General features: G+C 30.7%; 1 protein-coding gene across 1 annotated transcript in view; it reads right to left on the reverse strand.

Annotated features, from left to right (window-relative positions):
- The window catches only part of l(3)80Fj (lethal (3) 80Fj), a 160,260-nt gene that overhangs the window by 65,080 nt on the left and 79,763 nt on the right, over positions 1 to 15,417 (reverse strand). The window contains exons 28-31 of the mRNA XM_085813394.1: positions 14,099 to 14,288; positions 5,787 to 6,023; positions 2,294 to 2,488; positions 276 to 522 (exon numbers count right to left, since the gene is read on the reverse strand). Coding sequence (XP_085669520.1) covers positions 276 to 522; positions 2,294 to 2,488; positions 5,787 to 6,023; positions 14,099 to 14,288 — 869 coding nt within the window. The remainder of the gene's footprint in view (positions 1 to 275; positions 523 to 2,293; positions 2,489 to 5,786; positions 6,024 to 14,098; positions 14,289 to 15,417) is intronic.

Genomic DNA, 15,417 nt, shown 5'->3' on the forward strand with positions numbered 1-15,417 from the left:
ATTTTTAAATTTTATTAATTATTTTATTTATTTAAGGTAATCTTTCAATTATTTTAATTTTAATCTATTATTAGGTGTTATCTATAAAGATGAAGTTGAGAAGTCTCAAGATTTACTGTTGAATTTAAACAAAGACAAAATATTGCCTAAGAAAATAGATGAAAAATTTGTAAATATACATCATTTTAAAGCAGAAAAATTACACAGCACTAAAATAAATATAAAACTCATACTTCTTACTAAAGTGCAATAAATAATTAAAAATGAAACGGTACCTTCTCTATGTTTAAAATTCTTCTTATTTTGAATAGCTGTAGTTAAAGTATTCATTATATTCAGCTGTTTCAAAGACAAAATTCCAAGACCTTTAACAAGGCCTGCCAATCCATATGCTGCACCTTTCCTTTCACCATAACTACTTGATTCTAATAATAGTTGCAATAGAGTATTGACTAGAGATGGAGCTTCATCCTTTATGGCTGGTACCAGGGGTGGCAAACAGTTTGCTACAGCTTCCTGAACCTGTTACACACATTTGAACTTAAATTATTTGACTTATTAAAAAAATACAACATACATTGCATTTAAAATTTAATTAATGATAATTATGTAGACAATTCTTTATCATGTAGACGGTTTCTACACAATTATACTGAATATCTTTCATCCAAGAGAGAAATATTTCAGAGCAAAGTTTTGTAACTGAAAGCAGAAAATACTAATTTAACACTGTTTTATCTCTCAAAGCAAGCAAAAGTCTGATTCCAAAATGGCAATGAGAAAAAAGTAATTCCTTGATTGATATTACAAAATGTTCTCAACACTTTATACCTGGATTCTTTTTCATCCAATACAGTCAAAAGTCGTTAATTCGGACACCCATAATCCGGACATCAAAGCTACAAACTTTCTGCGCATGCGTCGCGTTGGCGCCTTTACGGCTGCGAATACGCGTGCGCAAAATACGTTTATGAATGCGCGTTTAATGTATAATGGACGGTATAAGCTAAGCTAAAATTATCTAATTCAGTTAATGTTGCAGATTGCGTTGTTCCTTAATCTCCGAATTGGATTCGGCTTATTATTTTTTGCAGACTGTTAGAGCAATTTTATAAAAGTAAGCTTGAACTTTCGATTATGTCAAATAGAATTTCTGATATATATTTACTAATATGTAAAGGATCTACAAAGCAAAAGTATGTTTCGAAGTCCATTAAACAGAAAGTGGAATTGCTGCAAAAAATGGATAAAGACATATGCTTTGTTTATCTAAACTTTGTTTATCTTTAACGCCTGGGGCGCGCAATGAATTGGAAGTTGATCTGTCAGCACTATCCTTATCTTCAGGGCAGATGTTTTTATTTTATTTGGCTTATAATTCCTTACTAAATGTAGTATTTCATCTTGATGTACTCCGTCTTTGATATGATTTAAATCAAATTCCTCGTCATTATAATTCGCTTCCGATAGCGAAGAAAGTAAGAGAGGTTATTGAAAACGAAAAAATTTCGATTGACAAATTAGTCGGTATTCTCGACACAGCAATTATAGGACTTGAACAGCGGAACTTTGTAACTGAACAAGAAATTATGTCTGTTTATAGAATTAAAGAGAAAGTATTATCACATAAAAAATGAAGCTACTTAAACAACTTATATTGAAAGAAATGTTTAATAAAGTAAACAAATAAATAATAAGCTTTTTTTGTAAATTTTGATACCCTTTAGATCATAATTGTTCTTTAATTCATAAATTACGGTTTCATATTTTTTAGTTTATAATTTCTGCATGCCATCTTACCAGATTTAAACTGATGATCTATAATCCGGAAAAGCCGAAGTCCCGACGAGTCTGGATTAACGATTTTTGACTGTATAATGTCCTAATAATTTGGGCACATTTCAAGATGTATGTAAATGTACTTGTTAATGGGTATTAGAACATATATTGAATGTATTTTATACATATTTTGACTGGCTGGTGTATTAAAATAACTATTTCTATATTCTATGTAAATTCTAGAAAACTTAATTTTCCAGAGAGAAGCAAAGAAAAATGGCATAACAGGATAATAAAACAAAAATACTATAAGATTTTAGTACAAGACTTCTGTACAAGGAATAAAAAAATATAGTTATCTAAAATCGATATGATATGTAATCACCATAAACAAAAAATAAATACTCCAAACTTGTTTACTTTATTCATTTATTCTTGGCAGAAGAATTTATTTGCCAGAATTCAGAAACAAATTATATTATATTAGAAGTAGCTAAAAAAATGCAATAGAAACCTGTTGAGATGGAGTTGATAAAGCTTCAATAAGTTTTATTATAATAGGTTTGACTCGAGGATCATCTTTATCCAAATGCCTAGCAAGTGTCCCCATCAAAATAACTACACTCTGTCTAACAGCATCATAACTTGAGTTGTCTGGAGCTTTATCCATGAAATTATCAAACACTGGCAGCAAATCAGCAAGAGCATTCTGAAAAAGATCAAATGAAAAATTATACACATTTAAAATTTTATAATTATCTTATGCATATAGGCTTTTTAAAAATAATTACAAAAACGGTTAAATAGAAGGGAAAAAAAGATTTATGCTAGCTGGATCCTTTGAAGTCACTAATACATTAAAAAATATAATATTTATTTACTAAAATGAAACAAGATAGTTTTTTTCAGTAGTTAAAATGATTGAGATATTTCCTTTTCCTCACCATTGACTTATATAAACTTCAGTTAAATAAGATTCAAAATATAGTACAACTACTAAAACACAGTAAATGTGAAGCACAAAAGATTTACTCTAATCAATAGCTAATTGATTACCTTGTTATTTTTGATTCCTTTTATTTGTTCTTCACATTTTAAAATGCCTTTTCTGACAGTTTTGTCTAGCAGGATGCTAATGCATACAGTATCTATAAGAATAAAAGTTTTACCTAGACCACGACAGAAATTCGAATACACACTTACCAAAACAGGATCTAACTCAGGGGTGCACTGAGGGGAGATGCTTCCAAAAAAAACTTTTAAGTTTTTTAGTATACATACCTACAAGTAGGAATATAAAAAAGGATGAAACAAGTGGTTTGTATTAAAAATGTTATAGTTACTATCTTCAAGAATCAGTTCTTAACTTACATTTGGTCCTAAAAACTTTTTTAACAGTGGGTGTATCAGATATCTTCTTAGAAATTTTTCAATGTTGATAAAAGCTACCTTTGATCAACAATGGGCCAAGTAAGACAAAGGTTTGGCAATCCTTTCCAGTGGAAATGGAGTAGTTGAAAACATTAATTTTGATGAAGTTTCAAAATTTTTACAGAAATCAAAGCTCACAAAAGAACAGTTTCAGCTTTTTTTATTGTCAGAAAAGTTGAACATGTTTAAAATCATCAAAAATGACAGATAAATAAGCTTTTTTAAATGTATGTTTGCCTTTTAGATGTAAGTTGTTTTTCTTTAGCCTTAAGATTGCTTTCCAAATCGTTTTAACTATTTTAATCAAAGAAACGTTAATTATACATTTGTGACAACATTTTGTATAGTGATCATTCCAAATAAGGGGGCAGCCCAGGAATATTTCAGCCTGGATCTCGACAGCTGTAGATCTGCCACTGGTTTAAACTCAATCTACAAAATGCATAGCAAGACCTGCATCAGCACCTCTAACAGACTTTGTTTGCCTAGGCAGTAGACTACAGACCAAGCTCTCTCTTATTTGAAAATTTCTAAACTTTATAGTAAAACTGCTTGCCAATCAAATTTACATAAATTCTCAAATCAACGAACTTTTTGGCAAACAGAGGCGGAAAAAAAAGAAGTAAATTAAATTATATTTCGTAATAAAACAAACATAAATGCCACAAAGTACCTCAAGCGAAACAAATGCAGAGCAAAATCAATTCTGGATTTAATACATGCGGACATCTGTGGACTGATTGGCATAATATTAGTAGGAGGAAAGAAAAACTTCATAAAATTTATCAATGATTTTCGAGATACACTAATGGATACTTGCTAGCCATAAAAGATGAAGTTATTAGTAACAATGTCAATGCCAAAGAACAAATTTGGAAAAAAAAGCAAATAATTCTACGGGCAGATAATGCAGGAAAATAAACAAACAGAGATATTACAGACTATATAAAAAAGAAGGATTTGAACATCAAAGCACAGCAGCATATTTACACAACAGAATGGTCATATAAGAAAAACAAAATGATTCATAATGGAAATCATGCTTACTACTCAATTCTGGGGTGAAGCTGTAATGACAGCCACTTATCTACCATCGAGATTAATAATTTAAAAAAAAAAAAAAAAAAAAAAAAAAAAAAAAAAAAACCACCCCATGAGCTTTGAAATGAAAAAAAGCCAAATTTAAGCCATATCAGTGTTTTCAGCAGCAAAGCTTCTTGCCTGATTCTAAAGCAGAAAAGAACAAAAGTAGAAGAAATTTTAATTGGATATAGTAATCATTCTAAAGGATACAGAACTTACATACTATTTACAAACAATGTTATCACAGAGGCATAATATTCAATTTAATAAAAAAAAAAAAAAAAAAAGGAGAGGAAGAATCTTATTAAATAAGCAATCCAGCTGGAAGAATCTCATCAAATAAACAATTAAGCTGAAGAAATACAATGGACTTTTAAGGAAAATAAACTGGCAGAATCACATCCAAATACAATAAAAGAAGGAAATTAATCAAAACAGTAGACATTCCATAATTACCAAGAAGATCCCAGGAATAATAAGGAATGAAGAAATTAACTTGAAAGAACTGCAAACTTTTCCAACAAAAGAAAATATAATTAAGGTTGAAATCCACAAAAGAAGAAATGGTATTACTACAGAGAAATAAAACAAGAGAACTAGTTGATCTTGCAGAAAGTTATTTTAACAAATTTAGCTAATATTAAATCTGATGTCAGCAGTACTATACTAGAATATCTGCAAAAAGTAGCAAGGGACACATTAAAATTTAGGTGCTATACAGATTTTTTTTTTATGTCTTTAAATTTACAATATGTGTGTGACACAGCATATAAAACTAATCTGGAATGAATGCAGATGCATTATTTTTACTTCTCATCTAAATGCAAAAATTTTTAATCTTTGAAAATGTATATTTAATAAAAAAAATTTTCCGTGTATTTTTTAATGTATTAACAATTGTAAGACCTTTCTACCTACACACGTGACCAGAAAAAAGGGGTGTTGGGAAATCTAACAAGACTTATTTGTCATGAAATGGAAATTCAAACATATTCAAAACTCAACTAACATTGCGTTTTCCACCTCATTCTTTCATCTGCTGTTTCAAGTCCCAACTTCATATTTGTAAAAGTGGTTTTCCTCATGCATAATAATACAATGTAATCATGTATAATGCCATTTCTTCATTAATAGTCCTCCATAATTTTATATCAAGAGTTACTGATCTGCATTTACTAATTCTCAGCAGAAAGCATTATTTATTTTATAATGTTTGTGATGCTCTAGAAATTGAAAATAATAGTACAGCTGTTTGGATTAAAAAATATTCTTGCTTTCTAAGCTATCTGCAAATTATTATTATTAAATACATATGACTCAAAATAGCATACGCTTGTATGCAGTGGACATAGGGACACACTATACCTGAAAATTATGAATTTAAATACCTTAAAAATGCATTGCCAGATGATCCTTATTTTAAAATTATCCTGTGTATGTTCATCATAATCACAAAGAAAGGATTAATTAACCAATAATAAATCCATACGTACCTTACCATGAACATCAATTATAGCTACAGCAGCATCTAGCATATGTTTTCGTACAGTTTGATGTCTATCGCCTAGTCCTTCTGGCACAAAGAAAGACATCAAATTTATGATTTGATCTACATTTAGAAATGGTGCCATTTTCCCAAGAGCTAATGCTATTCCACTTCTTGCCTCCCACATATCAGGTGGTGATTCAGAAACAACACGATGTAGACTGTCCAGGACTGGAGGCGGCAACTGAAAATAAATAACAAGATCATTTAAAAAATAATAAATTAATTAAAAAAAATAACTCAAGTTTCAAAAACAGTGTGTTTTGTTGCTGATTTCATAATTGTTGGTCATGGAAACTCTTATGACTAAAATTCCTATGAAATTATGAAGTATAAAACTGGATATATAACACTTTTCAAAAACTGACAAAGAAATTTGAAGCTTTGAAACAAATTTTTTAACGAAAAATGCATTTTTAACGTTAGAAACACTTTTTTCAAAATTTCTAGTACCTTTCATTCAATGGGTGCCAGTCATAATTATGCAACTAAGAACTAAATGTAGTCACTTGTAAAATTTGCAACAAACAGCAGCTATGAAACATGAACTACAGTCAAAAGTCGTTAATTCGGACTCGTTGGGACTTCGGCGATTCCGGATTATCGATTTTTCCGGATTATAGATCATCAGTTTAAATCTCGTAAGATGGCATGCAGAAATTCTAAAATTAAAAATATGAAACCGTAATTTATGAAATAAAGAGCAAAATCATCTAAAGGGTATCAAAATTTACAAAAAAAAAAAAAAAAAAAAAAAAAAAAGCTTAATATTTATTTGTTTACTTTATTAAACATTTCTCTCAATGTAAGTTGTTTAAGTTGCTTCATTTTATGTGATAATACTTTCTCTTTAATTCTATAAAATGACATAATTTCTTGTTCAGTTACAAAGTTTCGCTGTTCAAGTCCCGTTAATTGCTGTGCCGAGAATACCGACTAACTTGTCAATCGAAATTTTTTCGTTTTCACTAACCTCTCTGTCACATTCTTCATGTCTTTGTCCATTTTTTGCAGCAATTCCACTTTTTGTTTGTTGGACATCGAAACATACTTTCGTTTTGCAGATCCTTTGCAAGTTCCAGCATCGGAAATTCTATTTGACATAATCGAAAGTTCAAGTTTACTTTTATAAAATTGCTCTTACAGTCTGCAAAAAATAATAAGCGGGATCCAATTCGAAGATTAAGGAACAACGTAATCATTAACATTAACTGAAATAGATAATTAGATAATTTTAGCTTACACCGTACGTTATACATTAAACGCGCAGGCGAAAACGTATTTTGCACTTGTGCACACGCATATGCGCAGTAGTCAAGGTCTTACGCGCACGCGTAAAACGCCTGTGCGCATGTGCCGACACGGCGCATGCGCAGAAAGTTTTTAGCTTTGAGGTCCGGATTATGGGTGTCCGAATTAACGACTTTTGACTGTATTATATCATTGTAACCAAGATAATAATCATGAACACTCATCCAATAATTCCCCTTCCATCAAGATTTTCATTTGTGTATCTGTATATCTGTGTCTGTGAAACACTAGTATTCCATGAAGGCAGTTCAAATGGTCAGCCAAAAAAAAATCAGATACACAATTAAAAACTGCTGAAAAAGAAAAATCAATGTAAAATACTTTTTGTATGGGACTGTACTCAGCAGATATGAACAAACAAACTTTTTAGTTATACACGCAGTACTGTAAACTTTATATACACTTAATTACCATGAAATCTGATATCACATACTTGGTATCTGATTATATCATTTCCAAAAGAATTAATGACATGTCTTGAAGCATTGAAAGAACAGTAACAAGTGAACTTAGCATGCTTTTTGCATTACAAATAGATGAATCAACTGATTAAAATGCACGGTGCATTTCTTAAATTACTCTCTCTCAAGCTTTGTACAACTTATGAAAAGAAGATAATAAATAAATCTTCATTGCAAAGAAATTTTGTGGACAACTGGCTAGGACTTAATTGATGTGATAACATTACACTTAAATACTTTAAGATTATCATGGGATCAATGATATTGTACCTATGGAGCAGCACTCTATGATGGGATCAGTCAAAAAGTTTGTGACTTTAGTGAAAACGATAAATCCAAACATAGTACTTCATTACCGTTTCTTGCATTGAGAAATACTTATCATTAAGACAGTACCTAAAAAAATACAGAAAGTACTGGATCAAGTAATTTTCATGGTTAATTTTATTAAAATAAGACCACTGAAAAGCTGCATTTCTAAAATTTTCTGACAACTCTGTTTACCTATGAAAGCAGATTACAGATGACTTCTCCACAAAAGTGAGGCAAATGTCATGTAGAAAGGTTTTAAATTGTATGTTGCAATTAAGAAACAAATTACCATTTTATTCATTTATTTACTGGAAATAGAAAAATACAAAACATTTGGAAAATATTTTAAATGATAGTTGGTGTATTAATTTCACGTAGTTGGCGGAATTCTTGCTTACTTTAATACTGCCAATGTAAGTGTGCAAGGGAAAAAAAAAAAAAAATTCTTACACTGACTGACAAATTTAGTGCTATGAAAGAAATTACCGTGAAGGAGATATATAAGGGAAAGAAACACAGAAATGTTTCCTTCAGTACGAGATAAAAATGATGCAATCATTTCTTTAATAGTCAGACATTTAACAACAATAGGAAATTTTGAAATATATTTTTCATTATTATACATGGAACAACTGGAATGCATAAGAAATCATTTTGTTTTGCTCGACTTCTTTAGTTTTATTCTAAATTAATAAAAACTGATGTCAGTGTCTCCATATCGTGAATTAAAACTAAATTTCAGTGCAAAAATGCTTAAAAAATTTTGAATCTCTTTTCAAGATAAATATCCAGGTCTGGGGAAGGAGGCATTAAATGCATTATTATTAATTTCCATATTATATCTCTGTGAGGTAGAATTTTCAGTGATAATTAATACTAAAACAAAGAAACAAGAAAGCATGGCAAATTTAGAACATAACTACAACTGGCCTTATCATTGCCTTATCTGTGTTCTAAAACTTAATCTGCACAGTTCACCAAGCTCATGTATGGTGTTAAACTAAGAATTTTTTAAGAATTGTAATTTTTAATATTTTTATATAAATATGTTCCCATCAATCAATATCAGTATTTTGTTCTTTTATAAAAATAATACTCTAAAGCAAGGGCCACCAAACCCGTGCTCATAATTATGTTTCCTGCCCCCTCTTCAGTAATGGAGTTAATTTTGCAAAAAATTCCTTTCTTTTTATTGTAGTCTTGAATTCAAAAAATTTGTCCACCCCTGCTTTAAAATTTATGTTTTATTGTATGTGTTCCATGCAGAAAAAAAAAAAAAAAAAAAAAAACCTATAATTTAATATTCCTCATAAAGTGAGAACAAAGGATCTACATTTTTACTTATTTGAATGCACGTGCCATTTACTGCATGAAATGATGCAAATGTTTTCAACAATAATAAATGTAAAGTAGCTTTATGCTTCCAGTGTAATATGAAATTAATGTTCTAAAATCCAATTTATATTTTTTATTTTCAAATTTTGATATTTATTTTGGATTGAATTAGATAGTCATTCTTCTCATGAAATTGTATTACTACTATTAATACTACCATTCTTTTTCCTAGTTAGATTTATTTTTAAGTGGCAGGACACCCTGTTAATACTAAACGCATTGTGCAGCAGCACCACAAGTCCGGGATTCGAAACCTGGGCTGGGCAAGGTCGACTCAGCCTTTCATCCCTTGGGTCAATAAAATTAGTACTAAGTTCATTTGGGGACTAAACACTGGGGGTCCTGCAATAAGATGTCCACTTGTTCAGGATATATGCTTACGCACCTTGGGACCCGCGGTCAAGAAAGCAGATTTCTGGGCACTGCAGGCCTTGGCCCATTAGGGCTGTTTGCGCCACTGAGTTTAGTTTATATATATATATAAACTACCTACTAAGCATTAAATTCATTCACACACTTGGGTTATCAACGAAAGAAATATTAGATTTTTAATTTATCATTTATGCATCTTCACACACAACTAATTCTGCGAGAGTTCTCATTTAAGAAAGTATAAGAGCTTATGCTTTGCCAAAGGTACTAACACAAATATAATACATGCAAAATTCACAAATAGTGAACATATTGATTCAAAAAATAAATATTTTTTAAATAATCTAAAAGCTTTACTTAATTCTTCAAAAAATATACCATTTGACACAATTGTAAATACATTTATAATATATGCAATAACTTTTGAGACATTTAAAGACACAATACAATCGCTAATAGGTGTTTCTACTGCCATATATCCTACTGTTTAGTTTTTGAATTCTATCACTGTACTTTAATAAAGTGGTGAACTATAAATAAAGACTATCTCTGTCTGAAAATAAGGTAAAGATTTAGAATTTTTTTTGTTCACAATTATGACCCACATTTTACAATTGTAATTCATGCTGAGTTAAGCCTTAGGCCCATATCACATGGCGTTTGTTTCACATGAACAATTGTTTCGGGCAATTTTTCTGCCTGGTTTACTATTGAAAGAAAGATGTGAGACTTTTTCCTTACTTTCCGAAAAAATTGCAAGTTGTTCGTTTTCAACCAATCGGCTGTCAGTTTCTTTGTCTTGGGGAATCAGTTTCCCCTGTGTTGACCCCAAAGCGATCTATGGTGACTGGCTGTGGTGACAAAGCAGAAAAATTGTTCCAAACAGTTGTTCTTCCGAAACAAACTGACATGTGATAGCAGCCTTAAATTAATAAATGGAGTTTAACTATATGAGATATACTTTTTCAAGCTAAACATGTTTTAGTTTGTTCCCCTCTTGCACACAAACTAAAGTAATTGTTAACCATCCCTCATGACGTAGCCTGGCCTTATTAATGAGAGGATTGTCGTAAGAATTTTCTCCACAAATTCCCCATTGTTTGTTGTTAAGGTTCCTTTAGGATTATTTCTCAAATTTTGCCTAGCTGGTTCTAGATAAATAAACAGTCATATCCTAATTTTTTTATCAAAAAACTGTTTATAATGTGGATTGTAATCAAGTGACAACATCCATAAACATCACTTTGGCAATGAAATACAGTCAAAAGTCGTTAATCCGGACTCGTCGGGACTTCGGCGATTCCGGATTATAGATGATCAGTTTAAATCTCGTAAGATGGCATACAGAAATTCTAAAATTAAAAATATGAAACCGTAATTTATGAAATAAAGAACAATTATGATCTAAAGGGTATCTAAATTTGCAAAAAGAAAAAGCTTAATATTTATTTGTTTACTTTATTAAACATTTCTTTCAATGTAAGTTGTTTAAGTTTTGCTTCGTTTCATGTGATAATACTTTCTCTTTAATTCTATTAAACAGACATAATTTCTTGTTCAGTTACAAAGTTCCGCCGTTCAAGTCCTATAATTGCTGTGTCAAGAACACCGACTAATTTGTCAATCGAAATTTTTTTGTTTTCAATAACCTCTGTCACGTTTCTTCGCTATCGGAAGCGAATTATAATGACGAGGAACTTGTTTTAAATCATATCAAAGACGGAGCATATCGAGATGAAATACTACATTTGGTAAGGAATTATAAGCCAAATAAAATAAAAACATCTGCGCTGAAGATAAGGATAGTGCTGACAAATCAACTTCCAATTCATTACGCGCCCGCCGCCGAGCAGCGTGAAATTGATAAACAGATTTCGGATTTCAAAACATACTTTCGCTTTAGATCCTTTACATATTAACAAATATATATCGGAAATTCTATTTGATATAATCGAAAGTTTAAGCTTACCTTTATAAAATTGCTCTTACAGTCTGCAAAAAATAATAAGCCGGATGCAATTCGAAAATTAAGGAACAACGTAATCATCAACATTAACTGAAATAGATAATTAGATAATTTTAGCTTATACGTCCATTATACATAAAATGCGCACGCTAAAACGTATTCTGCACTTGCGCACACTCATATGCGCAGTCGTAAAAGGTCTTACGTGCACGTGTGAACGCCTCTGCGCATGTGTCAACGCGGCGCATGCGCAGAAAGTTTTTAGTTTTGATGTCCGGATTATAGATCATTCCGAATTATGGGTGTCCGAATTAACGACTTTTGACTGTATTTGCTTTTGCATGTTCGGCGAGGTCAGTTTCTTCTAGCATCATCAAAATTTCCTTTCTACAGCAGAAGGCAAACCTACCCCCTTTCTTTTTAGCAATTGTGGGTCCTACATTACAACTTTCTAATCGCATCACGTAGCTTTGCTGATGTTCCTGATATAGACAAAATCAAACACCCAGCAACTGTTTCATTTGCTTGATTAGCATGTGAATTTACACACTAGGAAATTTGATTATAATTCTTTAACTATATCATCAATCTTTATAACTTTTTCAAATGTCCTACTTTCGGACAGAGGGAGTACATAGGATATTCATAAGATATGTAGAGATAAGTACATATTTTTTTTGCTTGTGATTTAATATACAATATTAATTTAATAAATTTTATTACTAGTCAAGAAATTCATCAATTGAAACTGATGAAAAATTAATAAATAAAGATACTTTACATTGTTTCAATTCTAAAATATTTAGCCCATAAGACTTAATACATATTCAATACAAGCAGTTTACTACATTTGTTTAATAAGCTTTACAAAATTATTGTATCGTGTAATAAAATAGTCATGTCAAATGTTTGCTGATTTGGCTTAAGCATATTAAGCATATATAAAAGAGTACATAAGTAAGAAAACGAACTAGATAAACAATTTGAAATGATAAAGTCAATAACAATTATTCTTCTAATGTATTTTAAAATTAAATTTCATTTATTTTTATTGCCGAAAATCTGCTCTAAATTCCATCGATTTGGAAGATTTAAAGAAAATTTATTAATTGAAAATTCACAAAGAAAAAAAAAAAAAAAATTGTGCTAGAAGTAAAATAAACTATAATACAGGGTGTTTCTAAATGAATATTGGTGTTTTAATGCTTTGTAGTATAAAACTTAAAATCATAATTTATACATGAAATGAAAGAGAAACTCAAATAGTTCTGTTTGTTGGTACATGCATGCGGCAGAAAGCGCTAGTAGCAGAAATGGCAACTAGTGAACAGAAAGCTTTTTGTGTTCTGCAGTTTGCAAAGATTGAATCTGTAGTTATTGTACAGCGTGCATTCCGGATTAAGTTCGGATGTCATCCCCCAAGTGATAATAACATCCGTAGATGGTATCATCAGTGTGAAAATCCCAAATGCCTTTGAAAAGGAAAGAGCACAGGACGATCAAGGGTTGGTGAAGAGAGTGCTGAACGAGTGAGAGATTGATGTCATTTCTACCTGTGGGGGTTCATAAAGGATTGCGTTTATGTGCCTCCACTACCAGCTGACCTACCCAACCTAAGAAATAGGACTGAAGCAGCTGTTGCTACAATTACACCACAAACAATAATCAATGCTTGGACACTTGTAATTTTATAGGTATAACTGTTTAAGTTGCTGCTCACATTGGACACTTGTAATTTTATAGGTATAACTGTTTAAGTTGCTTTTTCATTTCATGTATTAATTATAATTTTAAGTTTTATGTAATAAATACTACAGCACAAAGTCCGTAATCCAGACGTTAATTATCTGGAATGATCTATAATCCAGACCTCAAAGCCACAAATTTACGCATGCATGTTTAATGCGCGTAAAGCGTTTATCCATGCATGTTTCCGATAGTGAAGAAACTGTTAGTTATTGAAAACAAAAAAATTTCAATTGACAAGTTAATCGGTATTCTCGACACAGCAATTACAGGACAGAACTCTGTAACTGAACAAGAAATTATGTCTGTTTATAGAATTAAAGAGAAAGTATTAGCACACAAAATGAAGCAACTTAAACAACTTACATTGAAAGAAATGTTTAATAAAGTAAACAAATAAATATTAAGCTTTTTTTGTAAATTTTGATACCCTTTAGATCATAATTGCTCTTTATTTCATAAATTGCGGTTTCATATTTTTAATTGTATAATTTCTGCATGCCATCTTAACAGATTTAAATTGATGATCTATAATCCGGAAAAACTCCTAATCCGGAAGAGTCTGGATTACGGACTTTGACTGTATAAGGTATTATTCATTTAGAAAGACCCTGTTTTCAATAACATTGTTAACAACTTCAAGACTGAATTCAGATCGAAAATCATTATTAGCCAAAGAAACATGCATTAACTTACATATAGCTTTTCATGATAAATTTCTAGAAGTTTTTCTATAGTAGGTGCTATATATTCAGGGAAATCAGGAAATAATGCAGCAAGAGCATCAGCTGCCGCTTGCCTCACCAAGGCTTCTGGATTAATCAAGTCATTTAGGATGAGAGTGCAGAGTTCAGCACATTTTGTGAATTCTAAATCATTCCACAATCTGTAGAGGAATATAAATTCTTTACAAAGTTTTCCAGATATAAAAAGCATTGTATATGCATTAGTATAATTATTTTCTAAGTTTTCTTCAAAAAGTTTTTAAAACATAATAAAGAGATCAGAAATTACATGATTTGAACTAAAAAGATTAGATGATATTAATTAAGAAAGTGTTTAACAATCCTGTAGACCATATTTTAATAATTAATAGCAAATTTAAATATAAATTTTACAATATTTATACATCTTTTGATTTGCACCATAAAAGAGCATTCTGCAAATGGATGCACTTAAGGTACAATCTTCCATTTAAAATAATAAGTACTTTTAACTTTTAGATCCATAGTTTTTCTTGCATTTACTACATCTAAATTTTTTAACCCAAACAGGCAAACATTTAAGAAATCATAACAATAACCAACATGAAAGTTCACCAAAAAACAAAAACACTATACTCAAAATAACAAAATCAGAGCTCAAATGCCAGAATAATTAAGATAGCAGATTGGTGACTGGGGGGTGGGGAACACTAATGTAACATTAAAAATGAACAATAAAGCAATTTTAGATAATTATAGAAAATGAGCAAAATAAAATTCTTTCTCTCTCCCCCCCTCCTGTTATGATGAACCCATATTTGACTGCCCTCGAAATCAATCAACAATATTGTTTAAAAATTGCCACAAATACAAGTTTTTTTTTTTTTCCCCTTTTTTGGATAAAAGTAGATACCTAAACAGTATAAGCTCATATAGACTTAACTGCATGAAAACAGTGGAGAATACAAAAGGAATACCAAGACAATCTGCTAGTGAAAAATTCACTAACAGCACTGATAAAGTTGCTTTTCATTATATCTAACCACGTAACAGTACTTATATATTACAGGATGTCCCATCGAGACTACATAAACTTGTACTTGTGATTTGTTTCCACACAAACAAGGTTTGTTTCCACAGACAGAATACAGTATTTTTTTTAAAAAGAAATTTTTGTTTGAGAAAAACATGAAAGATAAGACAACACATTCGTTAGATGTAAAGCAAGCTTTGTTGGAAACAAATATTAGTATGCATGGCCTTATATTTATATAAGATACTCAAAATGACTGCTGCATACACTAATGCATG

Source organism: Stegodyphus dumicola, chromosome 1 (assembly GCF_044657685.1).
Source record: "Stegodyphus dumicola isolate Sdum_Otavi_A_Nest chromosome 1, ASM4465768v1".
Lineage (NCBI taxonomy): Eukaryota > Metazoa > Arthropoda > Arachnida > Araneae > Eresidae > Stegodyphus > Stegodyphus dumicola.